This window comes from Aethalodelphis obliquidens, unplaced genomic scaffold, assembly GCF_003676395.1.
Source record: "Aethalodelphis obliquidens isolate GAN/ISIS:26980383/991018 unplaced genomic scaffold, ASM367639v1 scaffold7, whole genome shotgun sequence".
NCBI lineage: Eukaryota > Metazoa > Chordata > Mammalia > Artiodactyla > Delphinidae > Aethalodelphis > Aethalodelphis obliquidens.
This window is the reverse complement of record NW_020837951.1, coordinates 8,204,940-8,225,857: the sequence shown is the minus strand read 5'-3', so window position 1 is coordinate 8,225,857 and position 20,918 is coordinate 8,204,940. Positions and strand designations below refer to the sequence as shown.

The window sequence follows — 20,918 nt, the reverse complement described above, 5'->3', positions numbered from 1 at the left end:
CTTCTAACTTTGTCATGCCGTGATGAGGATTTCTTTAAAATTGTGTATTATTTATCATATCAGTATCATGCGATGTACTATTTAGGCTGCCATCTTTGTAGGTCCAAATGGTTCAGTATAATGTAACTGCCCATTGCCCTGTCAGTTTCTCCAGGCCTCCCCCTGCCATTCCATCCTTCCCAATAAAAGAGGAATGAAGAGTCAAAAAGCTAAATGTAAAGAACTGAGTAAATGAGGACATTTGTTTGGTAATTCGTACTGGAAGGGCCTTTGGAGAGTAAGGTTGCTCTCAGAGGACCTGCAGACCCACAGCGTGGGGCCTGGGTGGCAGGGGAGGGTACAGCCCACGTCTCCATCCCCTTAGAGGCTGTTAGGAAAAGAAGGAGGGATGAAACACCATTAGGAGAGAGAGAAAAAGCAGATCAGCACTGGGGGTCCTTACCTCCTGGCCTGAGCTGCACAGAGAACAACCATGTCCTGGATTTGGACAAAATCTAGGGCCCACCCGAAACTGCACTGAAGCACGAAAGAGGACCTCATGGGTTCCGAGCATCAGCACCCGGGAGTGCCTGTCACTGAGCTGCTCCACACAGACAAGCAGGTCACAGAGCTCTTCAGCCCATGTATCTCCATGAAGCAGCTCAAGGCCTGATAACACTTGAGCCACTTGAGGACTGCATGGTGCAGGGCCAGCGCTCTGGCTTAGGTTCGAGGACACAGCAGAACAAGGACATTGTCTCCAGGGAGAACGTTGTTCCTGATGAGAGTTTCCAAACCCACAGGCTTCCCCCAGTCCTGTTCAGATCTGTCAAAGAGACTGAGGGATTTAATTATACTTTATCAGAAATTAAAAAATACAATTTATATTTGGACAAGCCCTACCTAAATATGCACTAAAATTGCTAATTACTGTACGAAGAAGACTTAACACCTGATGAAAGGAAGATCTTAAAAAATAGAAAAGTCAGAAAAAGAAGCATCTAGATATAGTTAGGGCTCCTTATCTTCAGCTGTTGTCAATTACAGCTTAGTCTGTCCTTTCACGTATATATACTGGTGGCACCCAAACTAGTCTGCAGTTGGAGTCATCGGGGAGCTTCAAATGCTACTGATGCCCGTGTCCCACCCACAGAGATTTCATCGGCCTTGGGTGTGGCGTGGGCTTTAGAATTTTCAGATGATCCCCAGGTGATGTGGGAAAGTTTGGGAACCACTGGTACACGCTGCTTCTCAACTCTGGCTATAATTGCCTAGAAAGCTTTAAACACATCAGTGCTCTGATACACCCAGATCAGTTAAACGAGAATTCCCGGGTGTATGCTATGGGAATCAATTGGTCTTGAGTCTCCCCCAGGTGATCCTAATAGAGACCGAGGAGAAGGAATCTATCCTGAAACTCTCCCTAACTTAAAGCCAGGACTCCCGTCCATCCCAGCAGCCGGGAACCTATAATCTCTTCCAGCTGCTGACTTCTGAGGAGGAAGGGTCCAATCTGGCCTTTGAAAGTTCTTGCCCCTTCTTGCTTTTCAAAACTCTGTACAACCAGACAAAAGAGACAGAAAAAGGCGGGTCTAGCAGGTCTTTGTTCAATCAATCCTTCCCTGGCAACTAGTCTCTTAAGATTCATGAAGGCCCAGGAAAAAATGTGTTAAAGTTTTCTTTGATGACTTCTGTGTTTGTTTCTCTGAAAGCTGTGAGAAACAGTCCTAAATTTTTCTGTCCTTTCTTCGATATGCTTTTTAAAGCAAAGATACAAAACTTTTCTCTAAGAGAAAACGTTTAAAAACATATTTTTGTTGTTAAGCATGTCCCCTGGATCTGAGTGGGTCAGTGTGCTTAGTCCCTCCTAGTGCAGTGGTCCCAACCTTTTTGGCACCAGGGACCAGTTTCCTGGAAGACAGTTTTTCCACGGACGGGGGCTGGGGGGAGGGATTGTTCAGGCGGCAATGCGAGCGGTGGGCAGCGGCAGATGAAGCTTCACGTGCTCACCCTCTGCTCACCTCCTACCGTGCTGCCCGGCTCCTAACAGGCCTTGGACAGGGGGTTGGGGACCCCTGTCCTAGTAAATCAGCAGCTGCTGTGTTTGCTGAGCAGGCAGAGGTACTGAGACAGTGGCTTGTCTTTGTGAGGAATTTACTGTCCAGTTGGGAAGAAAAGCCCTAGAGAAATGAGGAGAGTAATGAGCATGCTTTCTAATAGCTGGTCAGAAGTGGCCTGCGGGAACAGGGTTACTTCCCACCAAGACGTTCCTGCAGCCAGCCCCGAGTGCAGTGGAGCAGGAGAGAGGCTGACCCTCCTTGAGTCCTGGAGATTTAGTGCCTCAAGTTGCCCTCACTGCCTGCCTGCTCCGTGTGCGGCCATCCGGGCCGGCCTGGTTTCCTGTCCCTGTTCCTCCTCTCTTCTCATCCAAGACCCCTTGATTCCCACTGTAGGCTTCAAACCCACCTTAGGGTCTAAGACAATCCTAGCTTGAGAGAGGAGCTGTTTAAGAAGCACCAGAGCAGCCTTCTGAAAGTCAATGTCAAGTTCGTGTTACCAACAGGCCGACTGTGACCTACTGCCCCAGCTCCAACAGCCAGCACTGGCCTCCTTCCCAAAACAGAGGACTCCTCTGGAGGGAACTGCAGACCTGGTAACAGGATCTGGGTCTCTGGCTTATTTGCTGGGCCCAACCTGACTGTCTGCCCAGACCCCAGCTGGGCTCCATTGAGAGCTCACCCCGGAATCATGTGGGAAGGCTGGACACTGACCTCACAGTGGTGACCTCTTTCACTTGTTACAAGTGTGTGTTTTGAAGTTTCACAACCACAACATATGACTTTTATTATTTTTAAATGCCAATAAAATGAACTTTTTTTTTTTTTTGCGGTATGTGGGCCTCTCACTGTTTTGGCCTCTCCCGTTGTGGAGCACAGGCTCCAGACGTGCAGGCTCAGTGGCCATGGCTCACGAGCCCAGCCGCTCCGCAGCATGTGGGATCTTCCCGGACCAGGGCACGAACCCGTTTCCCTTGCATCGGCAGTCGGACTCGCAACCACTGCACCACCAGGGAAGCCCAAATGAACTATTTTTAATCAAGGAAAAAATAAAAAGCCAGTGCCTGTGTCCTACCCTAGACCTACTATATCTAGATGTCTAGGAGCGAGAACCCAGAATACGTATCTTTTAAAAGCTCCCTAGTTAATTCTCAGGTCCTCGCCTGGTCAAGAAACTGCTGCAGGAATGACTCCTGCCAGCGCCCACCCCCCGCCCCCCTGTCCTGGGAGCCGACACCTGTATCAACATCTGTATGTATATGGAACATGCATACACGAACCTGGCCTCACCTTGCTAAGTGTTAATAAAGTCTGATGAAATGCAATGGGGGACCTGAGGAAGGAGGGGTTGAGTCCATGCTGTGGTCTCTGTCCCTGAATTTTGGCCCCGTAGCCTTGACAGGAATGTGCTGTTCACTTCCCCGTTTCTGCAGAAAAGGAAACTGAGGCTCCGAAAGGAGGAGCCACATTAACCCCAAACCACACAGCTAGTAAGTAGCAGGGGCAGGACTTGAACCCAGGCTGCCTGCTCCCAAGGCCGTGCCCTTAAACCCAGCCTGTGGCATCCACAGCCTCGTCACAGAGCGTGATGGGGAGAGCACGCCCAGGCTGCAAAGCTGGCAGCCCTTGGCCACTCCCCTCAGGAAGTGCACAGCCCGGCAGAGCAGACAGCCACACCCTCTAGGGCTCGAAGCCTCTAGCTGAGATAAGTGTCATCTAACTGACAAGTACGGGGACACCTGAGGAGGAAGTGACTCTTAAGTCAAAGTGCTGGGGATGGGAGGGTTCCCTCCAGGGCCGAGGGGGCTCAAGGGCTGTTCCCTCCCGTGATGTACCCCACTGGTGCTGGCTCCATAGCTAAATAGTGCCGCCAGCTGACATTATAGAGCGTTTGCCAAGTCCCAGGCCCTGCATGACCTCACGGAACCCCCAGCCCTACAGGAGTGGATGTTCCAGTATCTCCCATTTTACACATGAAGACGCCGGGGTTCCGAGAGGTTCAACCACTGACCTAGGTGCGCGCTCCTCTCAAGTGGCAGAGTTGGGGTTTCATTGACCCGGTCGTGCGTTCGAGAAGTACGTACTCTGCTCCTGCCACGCGACAGACCCTGATCCAGGTGCTGAGATGTCACGTGAGCGGGTCGGCAAGGCCTCTGCTTCCTGGCGCTGAGATCCGGTGGGGAGGAGAGTGCCAGCAAACGAACCAACAAGCAGGGGATACCGGGCAGCCGCGCACGTCATGCAGATAATTAAAAACGAGGGCTGCGACCTACAGCAGCAGAGGAAGTATTTGGGATTTTCCCCCAGGTCTCTCTGATCCCAGAATCAGCACCCTTGACCTCGGAGCCTCGCCGTCTCCCACCCCCACGGAGCCCCACAACTCTTGGTTCTGGCCTTGGCCCCATTACACCATGCTTTGTGTGCCTGTATGCTCTTCTGACTTTTTCTTAAGGGCTGAGACCCGCCCTTTCATGTCTGTGTGCTTGATGGCATCTAGTACAATGCCAGGTGTTACCGGGCGGGAGATGGGCCAGGGTTCCATTGCAGGGACTTGCCAGACACAAGGCAGAGGCCCTGGCTGAGGGTGGCCAGCGGGGCTTCAGCACAGTCGTGAGACCGTTTAGAGGAGACGGCTGCATTTGGGAGAGAGCAGTGAGGAGGAGGGCCTGGGGTGCGGAGGGGCCCCAGTGCAGTGCTGGGCAGCTCAGAGACTGGAAGGGGCTGGAGAGAGCTGGGAGACAAGGACACGCGCCCCTGCTGGAGAGGTCAGGCCTAGCCTGGGGCGCAGCAGGGGGTGAGACACAGAAGAGGATGCTGCTGGACTTGGGTGAGAAGGGGAGCCGCCAAGGCTTTGGGGCTAGCTCTGCTAACAGCAAGGAGGAGGCTTAGAAGGCAGCTAGCCATGTGCGACATAAAGATCGTAGCCTCCATGGAGTGCTGATTGTGTCTCAGGCCCTGGCAAAAACGTGTGCCTTGTTTCATGGAATTCTCATGGTGATCCAGCAGAGTCAGGACTACCGTTATAGCGGTTCACAGGTGAAGACCTGGGGCCAGAAGTTAAGCCACTTGCGACAAGCCACAGAGGCAGCGAGTGGTACAGGCAGGATTGCAGCTCGGGGCTGTCTGACCAGCGTCATGCTCCCATCTGTTCCCCTACGCTGCCTCCTGCGTTCCTGGGTATGGAACCTGTTGCGTTTGAGACAAAAGACTTAGGAATATGGGCTGGAGCTCTGAGGAGAATGCCTGAGGTTGTAGATCTAGAGATTTTGAGCAGAGTAAAATCTGAAGCTATAAATGTGGGGATTTTTCTAAATGAGAGAAGAGCCAAGAAATGGAAGAATAATCTGAAGTGGGAGAGAGGGCCGGAGGGAGGAGACGTCCCACGTCAGAGGCTGCGGATCTCTGGATGGAGAGATGAGCCATGGCCAAAGACCTCCAGGCTGGGGAGAAGGAAATCTTCATGGTGCTCAAGAGGGCAGTGTCCCTGGTGGTGCAGGAGGACAGACTACAAGGGCTGAGAAGACGAGTGAGGCAATGAAAGAAGCAGGAGATTTTTACAGGGTCAGAGTTTTGAAGCTCAAGAGGGGCCAAGGACACTATCAGGTTGAGAACGGTCTTCTCAAAAGCAGAAACGGAGGCCGGAGAAGAAGAGCTCGCCCAGGCCACAGAGCTAGGGCTTCCGACACTCTCTGCATCGTGTCATGCCGCCTCCCTGGAAGTGAAGGAGAGAGAAGAGAAGTGCAGACACGGTGATCCTGAGATTCAGAGACTGTGTTTGAAGCAGAAGTTTGTGGCCGAAGTGCAGGGGTGTTAAGCTTGGAAAAGAACCGGGGACCCAGTTCAGATCTTGGCTGGAGCACCCTTCTACCTGAGGCACTAGAGCGACTGCACCTCTCTGAGCCTCACTTTCCTCATCTGTAAAATGGGAGCAATGCCACGTACTTTAGGGGTTGATGTGAGAGTGAAACAAATAACCCATGTGAAAAGCTTTTGTGGACTGAGCCCACTGTATAAATAAGAGGCCTGTCAACAGAGAGTGGAGATGTCCGCCTACAGAGCTTCTCAAAGCGTGGGAAAAGAGGGTGCGAAAGTCCCTGTGGACTGCAGTCGTGGCCACCCATGTGGCATTGTGGGTGCTGGTGAGGTGGGAACGCCCCCCAGTGCCTGAGTTTACAGAAAGCCATAACTTGAGAAAGTCTTTTCATAGTGTCAGTGTCCAGCCTGCCCACTACCATTGCCCATTCTCATTGCAGGTTAATTTCGTTGCAGCTATTGATGTGTACGAAGACGGGGAAGCCGGTCTGCTCCTGTGTTACAACTGTAAGTAAAGGATGTGTTTTGATTTCTATTTGCTAAAATCAACTGTTTTTTTTTTTTTTTCTGGACAATTTAAAGGGACTTAGCTTTAGATTTACCTGATGTATCGTTCCTGGGTCCTTAATTCCACTCCAGGGCATATCTAAAAATTGCCTTCCTGCCTGGATCTCCCAATACGCCAGACCTCCTGGTAAGACGGTGCAGAGGCCGCCTGGGGGTGTCTCCAGGACGTGGGAGTGATAGCAGTGGCTTCCATCTAGGCAGCCCTTACTGTGTGCCACGCACTGTGCTTCACCCACCTCAGTCACCGTTCCATTGACTTTTTCTGTTACTATCTGTCATCTGGAGGGAGATAAGTCTGCTGAGGCCTGGAGCGGTGAACGGACTTTCTCAAGATTGTGCAGCTACGAATGGCAGAGCCCAGGTTCACATTTGGGGCCCTCTTGACTCCAGTGCCCCAAATTTTAACCACAGTTACTCTTGCCCTTTTTGTTATTTCTCAGGTGTTAATGAAATCAGCCTCAACCTGGCGTACCCGGCCTCAGCTGGGTTAGTTTGGGCCAGGTGGCAGGTGGGTTTCAGGCAGACCAAAGATATCAAATAGGGTCTTCAAGGATTTTCAGCATTTCAAAAGCTAATGTGATACTGCAATAAAAAGGATCTTTTTTTTCCCTTTTTTTAGATGTTGGGGGTAGGAGTTTATTAATTTATTTATTTTTGCTGTGTTGGGTCTTTGTTTCTGTGCGAGGGCCTTCTCTAGTTGTGGCAAGTGGGGGCCACTCTTCATTGCGGTGCGCGGGCCTCTCACTATCACACCTCTCTTGTCGCAGAGTACAGTCTCCAGACGCGCAGGCTCAGTAGTTGTGGCTCACGGGCCTAGTTGCTCTGCGGCATGTAGGGATCTTCCTAGACCAGGGCTCGAACCCATGTCCCCTGCATTAGCAGGCAGATTCTCAACCACTGCGCCACCAGGGAAGCCCAAAAGGATCTTTTTAAGACAAAGGTAGTAAGATATTTTCCAGATAAGCCTGCCCAATCTAACTAAAACAATAAAATATATTTTTTTCAGCCTAGAATTGTATCGATTTAGAGTGGTGATGCTGGTTATATCACATGGGGCAGATATTTTGATTAATTAATCTTTGATTAGTAAGTATGGTAATTTTCAGTAGAGAAATTTGTTTGATAAACATCTTCTTTCAAAATTCGAGATTTATGGGGAATCAGGAGAAGGTAGTCACAAGGAAAGAACTTCACCAATAACTCACTCTTTTAGGATATTTTATCCACAGATCTGTCTAAACTTTTCTCAAATTTGAAGCTGATTTTTATCATATGTCTGCTCCTTTCTAAAATATAACTTCCAGAAACCCAGAGTTTTCTATAGAGAAATTTTTATCTCAGATAAGTTAAAAACTTTTCTACATGCAGAAAGGGACTTTTCTTCAGAGAAATTTGTTTTAAAATTAGAACCTATACACTGTTCCCCACCAGCTGGATGGGGAAAGTCAGAGGGAAGTCATAGGTTCTGAACTGCTTCCCAGGCAGTGACTTTCTTAGAATCCTGCCCCCGCACCAGCCCCCGTTCAGGCGGCTCTTTTTAACCACAAGGGACGGCCCTCTCTGTGCCAGGCCCGTGTCGGGCTCTCGAGACACAACAGTGAAAGGCCCTGCCAGGGACACAGTGAGCTCACGCTTCAGGGAACAGCAGGCATGGGCACCAGTTCATGGGTGTGAACAGGCTGCACAGCTCTGGGGTTCGAGAAACAGCTTCGCTTCCTTTTCTGAATCAGTTCAGTCTAATTTGGAGGCCCCTCCCCTCGGGTGCAGAGACCACCAGCACTGGTTATTGGAAGGGAGCGCCCTCTGCTTCCCTGGGGCTTATCCATTGGAAAGCACGGGGGGCCGGCGGGGGGCGCCTATGGACTGCAGTCCGGTCGCCTCCTCCAGGCCCGCGTGACCCCCTCTGAGGCAGGCGGAGGCCGGGTCTGGCCTCCCAGGCACAACACAGCCACCCGACCCATCCAGGAGGCTCTGTGCTCAGGGGCCAGTGTCTCCTCCAGCCCAGCCCCTCAAAGCCCCCAGCAGGTTGCTCTCCCCTAGTGGGAGTAGAGGTGGGACAGGGGAGAGGAGAGGGGATGTGTGTAAGGGACCTGGGCCTCTAGAAACACAAGGCTGCTGTGTCCTTCCTGAGTCGTTCATTCATTCAGCAAATCTTTACCCAGCACTTCCGCTATCTAGGGGTTTCAGCAGTGAATATAAGCACAAGTCCAGCCATCAGGTGGAGTTTACCTTTTAAAGAGAGCAGGTAGACAATTAACAAGATAAATAAGAAACACATGCAGTTTGTTAAATGGTGCTAAGGGGAAATGAAGGGGGAAGAGGGGCCAGAAGAGGGGCCGGACTGGGCAGGAGTGGGGTGTGCGGGTCACCGGTCACCACTTACAGGGGGTGAGGAAGGCAGGCCTCGCTGGGAGAGGGGCGAGGACCGAAGACCCAAACGGAGTCCAGGTATCAGGACTGAGTGTTGAACATGAAGGTATCAGGGTGAGTGTTTCAGGCAGGGACGAGGGCAGGTGTAAAGACCTTGAGGAGGAACACTCCAGTACGGTCAAGGTGACCCCAAGATGACCCGTGATGACCTCAGGATGACTCATAACAGAGTGAGCGAGGGTGCGAGTGGATAAAAATGACATCGGCAAAGAGGACCAGACTGCAGCAGGGCCTGGTAGGTGAAAGGTCTTTGCGTTGCACCCTGGTGAGCAACTGGAGGCTTTTGAGCAGAGGGGCGACAGGGTCTGGAAGAGGAAAGCGGCTCCACCCGCGCCATGCTGTGGAAGCGGGAAGGGCAGGGACTGCGCTCATCTGATGAGCACGCCAGGGCCTTGGGCCAGGACCGCCACAGGGGAGGCGCTGAGCAGTGGTCAGGTCCTAGATGTGCTTTGCATGTGAGAACCAAGATAACATGCGGTGAATAAAGTGTGGCTGTGAGGGGAAGAGAAAAGGAGGACTGCAGTCTGGGGACGTGAGCAGCTGGGAGAACAGAGAATGCCATTTACGGAGATGAGGGAGGCTTTTAGAAGAGCAAGTCTGGGGAGAAAGATCAAAAGTCCAGTTATGACCCATCAGCACCTCTGAGATATCCCAGTGCAGACAGTGAGCGATCACCTGGTTCAAGTGCGGGCTCCAGAGAGGGCTCCCTGGGGGTCATTAGCAGGCAAGTGACCTTTAGGGTCCTGAGACTAAAGAGATCACCCACTGGGAAGCGGGGAGAGACAGAAGGAACCAGCAAAGTAGACTGAGGAGTGGCTGGAAGGACAGGAGAAAGTGGGGTGAGGCCCTGAGAGGCAGTGTTGAAGGGATGGTGACCCGCTGTGCCGTCTGCCTCTGGCAGAGCGGGTCTGAGGTGGCGCTTGGCTTTACAAGGCCACTAGGAAACTTGACAAGAGCAGGTGTCTCTGGGGAAGAAGTGGGGCAAAAGCCTGATTGCACAGGTCAGGAGAGATTGGGAAAGAGGAAGTAGAGCCAGGGAGTCCAGACAAGTCTTCCAAAGAATTTTGCTTTAAGGGAAGAAGAATAAGGAAGAGTGTAACAGCTAGAGGAGGAAGAGAGGCCAAGGATTTTGTTTTCTTAAAGGTGGAATAAACAGCATGTGTAAGGCTGTCAGGAAAGATCCGATGGAGAAGGGGAAACTGCTGTGCAGGACAGAGGGGAGAAGTCCCTGAGGGGGCAAAAGCCGCGGGCCAGAGTGGAGAGGGGGTGAGCTGCACCCCACGGCATCCCGAGTTGTGGGCAGGACACAGCAGCTGGGGGAGCCGCTGCTGGGAGATCCGGGTGTCCTTCCTGAGCGCTCATTTTCTCAGGGAGCGAGGTCTTTAGCTGAGAATGAGGATGCTTTTTCTCCCCTAGTGAGTCCACTGTAGCAAAAACAGAACTGACTCTGGTGAGTTTTTCTGTCCCGATAACTCACTCTGTTAGAAGAACAGTGATGAGACAGTATAAGTTAACTGCTTGACAAGGCACAGTGGTCACATCAAAGGAGACCTGAAGCTTCAGGTGGGCCAGCGGTGGTCATCCCCCGCCTAGCCCCACATCGCAGTGGGCAGCGGCAGCAGCTCTGGCTCCATGACCTCTGCCCTCTCACAGAAGGGCCACAGCTGTCGATTCTCACACTAGGAATGGCAAGAGACTGCTTCATGGCTGTGATGTTTCTTATTAGGGTGATGAAAATGTTATAAAATCAGATTGTGATGTTGTACACCTCTATAAACATACTACAGTTCATTGACTTGAATGCTTAAAATGGATGAATTTTATGGTATATAAATTACATCTCAGTAAGGCTGTTTTTAAAAATAAGATTGTACGGCTAAAACGTGATGGGCTTCTGGAATAAAAGGGGCCTTTGTTTCTATGTGACCTTTCTCACTCGAAGAGGGTCTGAACCACCTGGACTTGTGTTTAGAGCTCGGAGCAAGCCAGGAACTGGGTAACTGAATTAACCTGGCCTTAATCTAATGCTGGCTCAGATTCACCAAGGTGATACAGGCACATGGCTTCAAATGTTCATAATAAAATGTTGGGGGAGTGGTGTACAGCTCCCATCACACACGTCCTGCTGAGTGAGGCTCAGAGCGTGATCCCCTTGCAGGAGGCCTTCCTCCATCCAGGGGCTGCCTTCAAGTGTCCCTTCTTCTCTGCAGTCAAGCCAACCTGGTTCTCTCCCAAGTAGCACTTGTGAGGTTGTGGACAAGCTACTTCGCTGCTCTTTGCCTCAATTTTCTCATCTGTAAAATGAGTGTAATAATAGCATCTACTTCATAAGTTTGTACAGATTAAACGGAAGAATGTTTTGAAGCTCGGTGCCTGGCTGATAGTAAATTCTCCAAAAACGGCAGCTATGATGACTTGTAGCAGAAACATTACTCTGGCTCAGACTGCCTCCTGCGCCTGAGAATCTGGCATCATGGCGATATTCGTCCTGGCTTTCATAAAGAACGAGCGGATAGGATGCTATTCTTGTGGCCTGTTTCTCATGTATCTAATTATAGCTACCTGAGTGTTGTCTCTAACAAAAATGAGTCGCTCTTGTTTCGTTGCAGACAGTTGCATCTATAAAAAGGTTTGCCCGTTTAATGGTGGCTCTTTTTTGGTTCAACCCTCTGCATCAGATTTCCAGTTCTGTTGGAACCAGGCTCCCTGTGCAATTGGTAAGGAAACCCTTTATCATCATGTTCTTTCCTGCTCAGTAGACATATCTGAACTGTTCCATCCTACGTAGGCAAACTCACTGGCTTACCGCTAAATTGCTACGAATTATGTGAGTATAGTGAGTACTCAAAGCCTTCTTCTTCTTTAATTGTTTTTCATTTTGTTCCCCTTTGGGGACTATTGTCTTGCACTGTTCCTCCCAGGTCTTCTCAGTGCCTGAGCATGTGAGCATTTGAGAGCAATTATATATCAGTTTCAGTAGATCTTGAACAAGATCTCCAGCCTTAAAACTCTGACAAACTTGGGGGAGGAGCACGGTGCACTTGGCGTCCTTTTTATACATTTTGAAGCTTGAAAGTCTAGAATTACAGAAACTCAGGCACCTTGCCTGCCACTGAAAACTCAGGACGCGAGTGGTGGTGCTTCGTTTCTGTGATTCAAGACCCACAGCTGGGCCTCTGCCTGGGGAGCGTCAGATCAGAGCCAAGAATCTTAGCACTGTTTTCCTCAGAGTAGAAGGCTTTGTTGATAGGTAAACATGATAGAGTCTTGAGAGGAGAGCAGAGGAATGGATCCAGACACTCGGAGGATGGGGTCGGCTCAGATGCAGATTAGTTATGGTAAAAAAGGGAGGGAAGGGTTGGAAACGGCTCTCAGGTCTGAGCCACGGCACTGCACCGGGGGCCCACTTGAGAGATCAAGGCTAGAAGCGTGGGTGTGGCAGGAAGAGTCAAGGTGAAGCCAAGAGAACGGATGAGTCGCCAAGGAGAGAGGGCAGAGGGAGCGGGCCAGCGTGAAGGAGAGAGTGCGAAGTGGCTGGTAAAAAAGACAAAGATGGGCTCACAGGGCCACTGGGGCAGCTATGGCACCTGGAAGTCATTAAAAAGATCTCAAGAAGAGAGGCCAACGTTTCACAAATAACTCAGCAAACCCACTGAACCCGAGGGACACTGTGAGGGGCAGTCCCTGCCCAGACACACAGACAGGAGGAGCATAGGGGAGGGTGACCCAGAGACAGGGAATGAAGAAGGAGTAAAGGCTAGGTTCCCGGGTGGAAGGCATGTGCGAAGGCCATGTCAACCTGCAGTCTGGACCATAGGGGGAAGGTCTCCAGGACCTGGGTGGGCGGTGCGACCCCGGAAGATCGGGTACAGGACTGCAGCAGGAGAAGGGCACAGGGAGAAGCTGGGACAGTGCACACGTCACTGGGCAGAAGCTTGGCAGCTAAGGCAGGCTTTCCTGGAATTGGGGGATATGCACCCGTGAAGGAAGAAGAGAAGCAGCCAGAGGAAGGGGAGAGATGGGAGTTGCCGGAGAAGCAAGGGGGATGTGAGAGGGTCCTGGCAGCTCCACAGCCACAGGCACAGGCTGGGAGCTGACGCCACATTGCCTTGCAGTCTGTGCATTCCCCTACCTGCTGGCCTTCACCACCGACTCCATGGAGATCCGCCTGGTGGTGAACGGGAACCTGGTCCACACGGCCGTCGTGCCTCAGCTGCAGCTCGTGGCCTCCAGGGTGAGTAGAACTGGGTTTTATTTCTGTGTGAGGGGCTTTGGGCACCCCAGCACCGTGAGGTTTCAGGCGGGCGCAGACATGTTCATGGTGAGGCTGACATGCCAACACCTCGTGAGTGTTGAGATGAGAAAGCTGAAAACAGGCTCATGGGTTGGGTTTTCCTGTGCGAGTTCCCTTGGGCTTCAAAACAGCCTCCTTAGTGTTAAGAGACTCGTCGGTGCTGGTGGCAGTTGGGGAACGCCCAGCTGAAAAGAGCGACCCCCCCATCAAAGCCTGGGTCACTATTGCCCTGAAGAAGAGGCCAAGTCTAGAAAAGTAAGAGCTTGCAATGTTCCTTTCTTCCTTTGCCACTGTCTGTCCTCAGTTTGAATTTGTGTCCCACAAACTATGGCTGACAGACTAATTCACGTCTGGTAACAGAATGTGACCAAAACCGAAGGATGCAGGAACGACGATCTTCCAAGCTGTCTTCTACTCCTGGCGCGTAATCCAGCAGGTCTTGTTCTAGTCCCCTCCCCCCAGTCAGCCCCACACCCTCTCCCTGGCTTGCCAGGCCAGGCTGGTGCCTGCTGCACGCCTGGAGCACGTTTCCATCCTGACCTGCATCACATTTGGTGGTGGGTGACTGCGTACTTTCCCCACTGCACTGACAGTTCTGTGAGAGCAGAGACTGAGCATCTTATTCACTAACGTAGCGCCAGTGGGGTGCTGGTAAGTGTGTAACTACCACCAGCCCTCTGGAAAATGGGTGTGTGTATGTATACACACACATATATGGACATCAGTTGATTACAAATTTTACAGATTATAAAATGTAAATAGCTTACAATTTACAAATAATAAAATATACAATGCTTTTATCTTAAAAGTCCATTTAGCCAACTGGCTCTCACAAAATGCTTTTGTTAATTTTGGCTGAATTCCTTTCTCCGTAGCCAAACTAATGCTGCAGATCGACCACAATTTTATGGTTGGAATTATATCTCCATCCGTTCTTCTTTTTCCAAGTTTCTTGTCATTAAATCTGATGTGTGGGGCTTCCCTGGTGGCGCAGTGGTTAAGAATCTGCCTGCCAATGCAGGGGACACGGGTTCGAGCCCTGGCCCGGGAAGATCCCACATGCCGCAGAGCAATTAAGCCTGTGCGCCACAACTATTGAGCCTGTGCTCTAGAGCCCGCGAGCCACAACTACTGAGCCCACGTGCCACAACTACTGAAGCCCGTGCACCCAGAGCCCTGCTCCGCAACAAGAGAAGCCACTGCAATGAGAAGCCTGTGCGCCGCAACGAAGAGTAGCCCCCGCTCACTGCAACTAGAGAAAAGCCCACGCACAGCAACGAAGACCCAACATAGCCAAAAATAAATAAATAAATAAATTTATTTTTAAAAAATCTGATATGTGATCTATTAAACTATTTTTCACTCTTGTAAAAATCATTAAACCAAAACTTCTCTCAATTTTAGCATTAGATTCAACACACTTTTAATTTTAATCTTCATTATTAACATTTTCTTCATCACTGTAAGTCTAGACAATCAACAAAACAACAAATCAAGCTCTGATTTGTAACATTTGCCGATTTCCATGGTGTAAACAGTCCCACCATGACTGATCTCAAGCTTCCCATGTGACACGATGGAACACAGCGTTAGGAGCCGCTGTTACACAGCATCGCCCCACCCGCACAAGACAGTGTTCATGTAAATTACCTCAAGAGCTTGGAGAATACTCAAGGTAGTAAAATAATTAGGAATGGCTGAATTTTGATATTTAGTTCCTTTGTTTTTTAATATAATTTAAGTTTAATAATGGCTGTGTTTAGCAGCCGGCTTGCAAAATCCCTGAAACTCAGTGTCCCTGAGTCCACATACCACCGCCGTTACCCCAAAACCAGTGCATCGAGGGTGTGCTTGAGTATTTGCTGAATCATGAGAACCCATCTCCCCACCTGTGACATGGTCTGACTGAATCCCAGACCCTCTCCAGTTCTAACCTCCAGGTGCCCGAGATCCATGTTGGGGGAGTGTGTTGTGTCTGTGTTTGCAGCAGGTGTGTGGGAAATTGACTCTTTTCTATTGTGTATCAGCAAACAGATAAGTGGGTGAGGTGAGCGCTCAGGAAACGTCTGAGTGCAGAGCTGGAAGCCGCTTCCCCGGCTCGTTCCTGCACCACAGTCCCCGAGTGAGGGGGGGCAGTTGGGGGCCCTGCAGTGATGACAGAAGGGCCGGTGGGTGCAGGGCCTGTAACAGCAGGTGGCTCAGTAACGCCTTCTCTTTCTCTCTAGTCGGATATATACTTCACAGCAACCGCATCTGTGAACGAGGTCTCATCCGGAGGCAGCTCCAAGGGGGCCAGTGCCCACAATTCTCCTCAGACACCCCCGGGCAGAGATACTCCAGTGTTTCCTTCTTCCCTGGGGGAAGGTGAAGTCCAATTTTTACTGTCTTATGATAGATAGTTTTGATCCATTCTGATTTCTCTAGTTCATTGTCAAATACTGACATGTGACTACTGCCGAAGGAACTCACTATTTGAAGCCATAAAAAAACTTGCAGTGTGGTTGCATTCTTAAGAAACCTTGTGATAATGCCCCCCCCCCACCAAAAATCCCATTATGAAAACAGTTGTTGCAATGGGGAGAAGGGAGCTGAGGGCTAGAGAGATTCCAACTTGCCCCAGCAAGTTATCTTTCCTTCAGGGATGTTAACAATATAGTAGGTTTTTATAGCTTAAAGGACATAGTCATACACAGACATTACTCAGCACCCAGCTTTCACTCTGCCTGGCTTCACCCTTGAACCCTGCCCGCAGGCCTTTGTTGTGGTTACTGCCTCGTGCTTTTCCTAACTTCTCACCACATAAGTCGTCACTATGGCTCGTTGTCACGAGAGCTTGAAGCTCCCGGGCAGGACAGCTGTGCTTTTCTTGTCGACTCCTTTCTCCTGTAACCAGGAGTGGGTGCGTTTTTCCCCATTTACCCATGAACACGATGCCCTTAGAAAACAGAGCCGTCGGGCACCCTCACTTTATTGCCCCCAATGAGACTTGGGAGGTCAGCCTGCAACATAAACTCTTCCTTCATGCTATCTATGTTGAGGACCCAGGAATTATCCTCTTGTGAATAACATGAACTCTTCTTAAAGTTCTGATGTTCTTTTCGAACTCTTATTTCAGGTGAGATTCAGTCCAAAAATCTGTACAAGATTCCACTCAGAAACCTGGTGGGCAGAAGCATCGAGCGGCCTCTGAAATCGCCCTTAGTCTCCAAGGTCATCACCCCGCCCACCTCCATCGGCATCGGCATCGCGGCCATTCCTGTCACTCACTCCTTGTCCCTGTCCCGCATGGAGATCAAAGAGATAGCAAGCAGGACCCGCAGGGAGCTGCTGGGTAATGGTGCTCGATTCTTGCGTTTGCACTGTTTGTAAAGATACCCGCTGGTTTCATCTGTGGATATTAACTGTCCTCAAAAACAGTGAGCACTTTCATAAGGGATTTATAGAGAAATCATAGTGCACCTGCACCGAGGAATACGATACCTCATTTACCCAATGACAGTGATGTGTCAGTCTGTATTTATTGACGCGGAACGTGCGCAAACCATGTTCGGGGGGGAAGGGCAGTTTGTAAAACAGCAGGTCTAGTCTGATATGACTTTTTTAAACATAAGTATCTACCTATGTCTAATTTCCTAGGAAAGTGTCCAGAAGGGTTTATATCCTGAAGTCCTCAGATAACATTTCACATTCGTATATCCAAAATTTTAATTTACTTGGGTTTTTTTTTTTTTTTCCATATGCTTTGTTTTCTTGCACGTCTGTGGTACAGTTCAGTTATCCTTCTCAAAGCCCCTGGACTGTGGGGCAGTTCTATGGGGATGGTAGAGATGTAAGATCTTTGCTGTGCCCTCCTCTCTCAGTTTACGGGTGGGAGACCAGACCAGAGAAGCATAAAGCACCATGATGATTGTGGAAACGCTAGACTGTTATAAAGGTTTTTGTTCAGAATTTTGAAAACAAAATGAGGAAAAATGGAGATGTTATGTCAAACCAGTAAGAACTGGTTTGAAAACTTGAATTGGCATCTGCACGGCATAAAACTGCAAGGACAGCTGGCCTTGGCACATGCCTGTCCTGCAGTAATGTTTCCTGACCAACTGGAGAAGGGGATTCGGACCACCTGACAGGGCAGGCCTTGACATTGGCAAAGGCAGTTGGTTTTAGAAGCTGGTGCCTTCCACGGCACTTTTTAAACATATGCGTTGCTATTTTTAACCCACTATACCCTCAGAAAGCTTGATCTGCCAACTACTATTATATAAACCACTGTGCTTTTCAGAAATTGAATCTCTGAGCTGGAGAATTAGTTTCCAGTGGTAGGACTGTAGATTTTCTCTCCTTCATTAAACTCCTCTCTTTTTTTCCCAATACATATATTCATTCTAATCAGAAGAAAAAAGACCTTCTACCAACAAGACAACAAGAAAACCATTTAAAAATATAGACTTTATCATCATTCTTCCTGCCTCGATCCCAATAATGTACCAATACCCAACCAAGAGGAAAAGGGCATTTTCTGTCTCTGTGGCAGCCCTGTGGTAATGACCTCTGACCTGTGATTCTCCCCTGCAATCCAGGCCTCTCCGATGAAGGTGGACCCAGGGCAGAAGGAGCACCAAAGCCCAAGTCAAAAGCCCGGAAGCGGGTGGAAGAAAACCAAGGAGGCCCTAAACCAGGGACAGTGAGGTCAACTAGCAGCGAAAGGTAAAGAGGGACCCTTTACCCTTTACACCACCCTTCTCAGGGTGGTGGCCCCTGAAGTCACAGGACAGCCACAGGGCCCTTCCTGCTGACTGAGGAGGCCATGTGCCGGCCCCTTCGGCCAGCCACAGCAGAGGGTTAGCAGCCAGCTCCTCCCTGAGGATCCCCAGAGAACACTGCCTGCCAGGGAGGGGCCCAGACAAACGGGTGACCTCACTAGCAATCCAACAAATGCACATTAAAGTACACTGAGACTTTTTTGCTCGCCAGATTGACAGGGATTTTTTAAAACAAGAATGCTCAGTAGGAGTGACAGGCGCTCTCCAGTACTTGTGGTGGGCATAGAAACAGGTACAGCCTTTCTGGATGGCCGTTCAGTATCACGCGTCCATGAATATTTGTTGAATCCCACTGATTTGTCCCCTGAGGTTCTCTGTGTCCCTTGATAACATCTTGCCTGCTCCTGTGTGGAGGGCAAGGGGGCACGTGTCCAGGCTCCATTGAGTCATTCGACACACATTCTTGGAGCACCTGGCACTGAGCTGGGGATATGGAGCTGAACTTCAGGGGTTCACAGGCTGGTGGGAAAGGCCAACAAAGACAATCTAGGAATTACAGCATTCCAGGGTGGCAGGTGGTGCAGAAGAATGAGGGATGCCATCACACCACACCTGGGCCGGGGGTGGCGGGTCCCAAACATCAGGAAAGGCTGAGCCGGGTCTCATAGATCAAGCAAGCACTAGCCTGGCCCAGAGAGGGGCAGCACTTGCTCACGCTTGAATCCGATGCGCTTTCATTGAGCCCCTACTGTGTGACCAGGCCCCTGCCCTCGTGGACTTTACATTCTAGTGTGGAGAAACAGATAATAAACCTGTGAACAAATAAGCAAATGCTATCATTTCCATTAGTGGCAAGCACTGCAAGGAAATCTATAAGAAGGTAGTGATGGGGGTGGGGCAGATAGAAGGTCTACTTGAGGTGGGGGCTGGGAGTCAAGGAAGGCTTCTTGGAAGAAGTGGCATTGAGCTGAGCTTTGAATGAAAAGGAGCTGGGGGAACAGCCCCTCCGACAGCAGGAATAGCAGGGGTAAAGGCCCCGAAGAGAGAGAGAGAGAGAGAGAGAGAGAGAGGGAAGAGAGTGGGTCAGCTTGAGCACAGACAAGGATGCAAGGTCAAAAGCGGCCAGAGGCTGGGCCGGGGCTTTTACAGGCTCCATGAGTACTTGTTGAATGAATGAACTCCCTGAATTTGGTCAGATTGGTTTTGCAGGTGTCAAGAGAATGAGCGTCCTGAATGCAGGGTTTTAGACAGAGTGACATTATCCCGACATTATCCCGATTTTCCACACAAGCACCTGTGTATCACCGCTGGCCTTTAAAACCCATAACCACCCATGAGATCGGGCTGTCTGCCTGCAGAACACCAGCTCTGCTGGGGTGGGGGGTCACTCCTGCACTTCCCCACCTCTCCCCCATAATGGCAGGGGGAGGGGGAGAAGGGCTCCCGAGTTTAGGGGAACAGGAAACAGAGCAGCCAGCTCAGCGGTGCCCCAGGATCCGTTCACAGTGACTTTTCTCCTCTAGGATCACGTCGAGCTCCTTGGAAAGTCCTTCCACTTCCGAAGCCAATCCCGAGGGGCGTTACCAGTCGACAAGCTCTGACCCGGACCCTGTGGCTGAGAGAGAAGGCAGCCCTATCTGGGGCAGCAGCCCCTTTCAGCTCACAGCTTCCTCGGACGAAGACATTATTGACTTGAAGTAAACAGAGTCCCAGTCGAGTTTGCCATCTTTAATTTTCTTATGGACGTTTATACTCTTTAACCAGTTCCGACATCAGTTCTCAACAAAATGTGGCTTTTAGCCTGTCCGTGGTCTATTGGACCAAACCTTCTGCGCCCTCGGCCAGTTTGGGTCACTCTCCAATGTCCGGTGCCATCTTAACCTTTGTTTCTTTCTGTTCAGGAACCATCAGTACCCTTGTAATTAATTAGATTAATTAATTAATTAGATTTCATTGAGGTTTTAGATTGAAACTTTGAATAAATCAAAAATGTTCATTCTTATTTACTGCAACCTTCTCTTATATTTTATATACTTAGATGGAAAAGTTATTTTTTCATTACAGTTTTGTTTTGTCACATACTGTGTTTCTTTTATAAAGAAAAGCCATTGCTTTGAAAATTTATTATAAATAAGTTTTCTTTCTGCACCTTTGGCCCCTGTTGCTGTTTCAGTTCACTGTGATTGGAACCAGCTGCGTTTCTGCCTACAGACTTTTGAGAAAAGCTGAATTTTTAGATCTTCGAAACTCCTGCTTCTTTCTCTTTGTGTCTCACAAAAAATAGTAAGGTATAGGAGCCTGTTAAAGAGTCTTAAGATTTTTGGGGGGGGGTTATTGTTATTGTGAAATCATATAACCAAGAAACAGTTACTCTCCATCATCAAAATTATCATTCTCAAATTCCCTCCTCTTGTTCCAGTCTGCTTTGCTCTCTCACATGAACCAAATGATTATCCTTCCTCTTATCATGTATCTGCCTTCCGTTGCTCCCTCCTTAAAGTGAGAAGAAGATGTGAGTTTGGGCAGGTAGGAATGAAACAGTGATGTCAGCCTCTAGCCAGGGGAAATCAAAGGAGGGAAACCTAGTTTTGCTGATATTGTAACAATTTTAAGCGGTGTGAAGAAGATAATTTACTTTTGGCTTTAGTCTGATGGATTCCATTTTATTGTCTCATCTTGCCTATATTACCCATCAAAAGAAACCTGAGATCATTTGCCTGTTAAAGTGGCTCTGAGGAGCTCTTCTGCAGGTCTTCTCACTAGGTGCAGAGGCCTGCACTTGACATGACCTTGATCTGATAGATTTCACACACGTTCTGGACCCTATCTCCTTCTGGGCCTTGCACACTGTGGGGAGAGCTCCCCTCTCTGCCTGTGGCACAGACGGTCCAACATGAAGCATCCGAGCTGAAGGCTGCCTGGTCCCCTTCAGCAGAAGGCAACAAGATCAACTACATACTGTATCTCAACCTCACCTAAAGTTTTGTGAATTAGATTTTATTATTCTTGCTTTTCAAG

General features: G+C 49.7%; 1 protein-coding gene across 1 annotated transcript in view; it reads left to right on the top strand.

Moving 5' to 3' along the window:
- GARNL3 (GTPase activating Rap/RanGAP domain like 3) overlaps positions 1-20,019 on the top strand; it is a 151,099-nt gene extending 131,080 nt beyond the window's left edge. The window contains exons 24-30 of the mRNA XM_027104817.1: positions 6,290-6,356; positions 11,456-11,563; positions 12,962-13,080; positions 15,366-15,504; positions 16,256-16,471; positions 17,718-17,844; positions 19,424-20,019. Coding sequence (XP_026960618.1) covers positions 6,290-6,356; positions 11,456-11,563; positions 12,962-13,080; positions 15,366-15,504; positions 16,256-16,471; positions 17,718-17,844; positions 19,424-19,601 — 954 coding nt within the window. The 3' untranslated portion in view covers positions 19,602-20,019. The remainder of the gene's footprint in view (positions 1-6,289; positions 6,357-11,455; positions 11,564-12,961; positions 13,081-15,365; positions 15,505-16,255; positions 16,472-17,717; positions 17,845-19,423) is intronic.
- Positions 20,020-20,918: the final 899 nt, after the last annotated feature.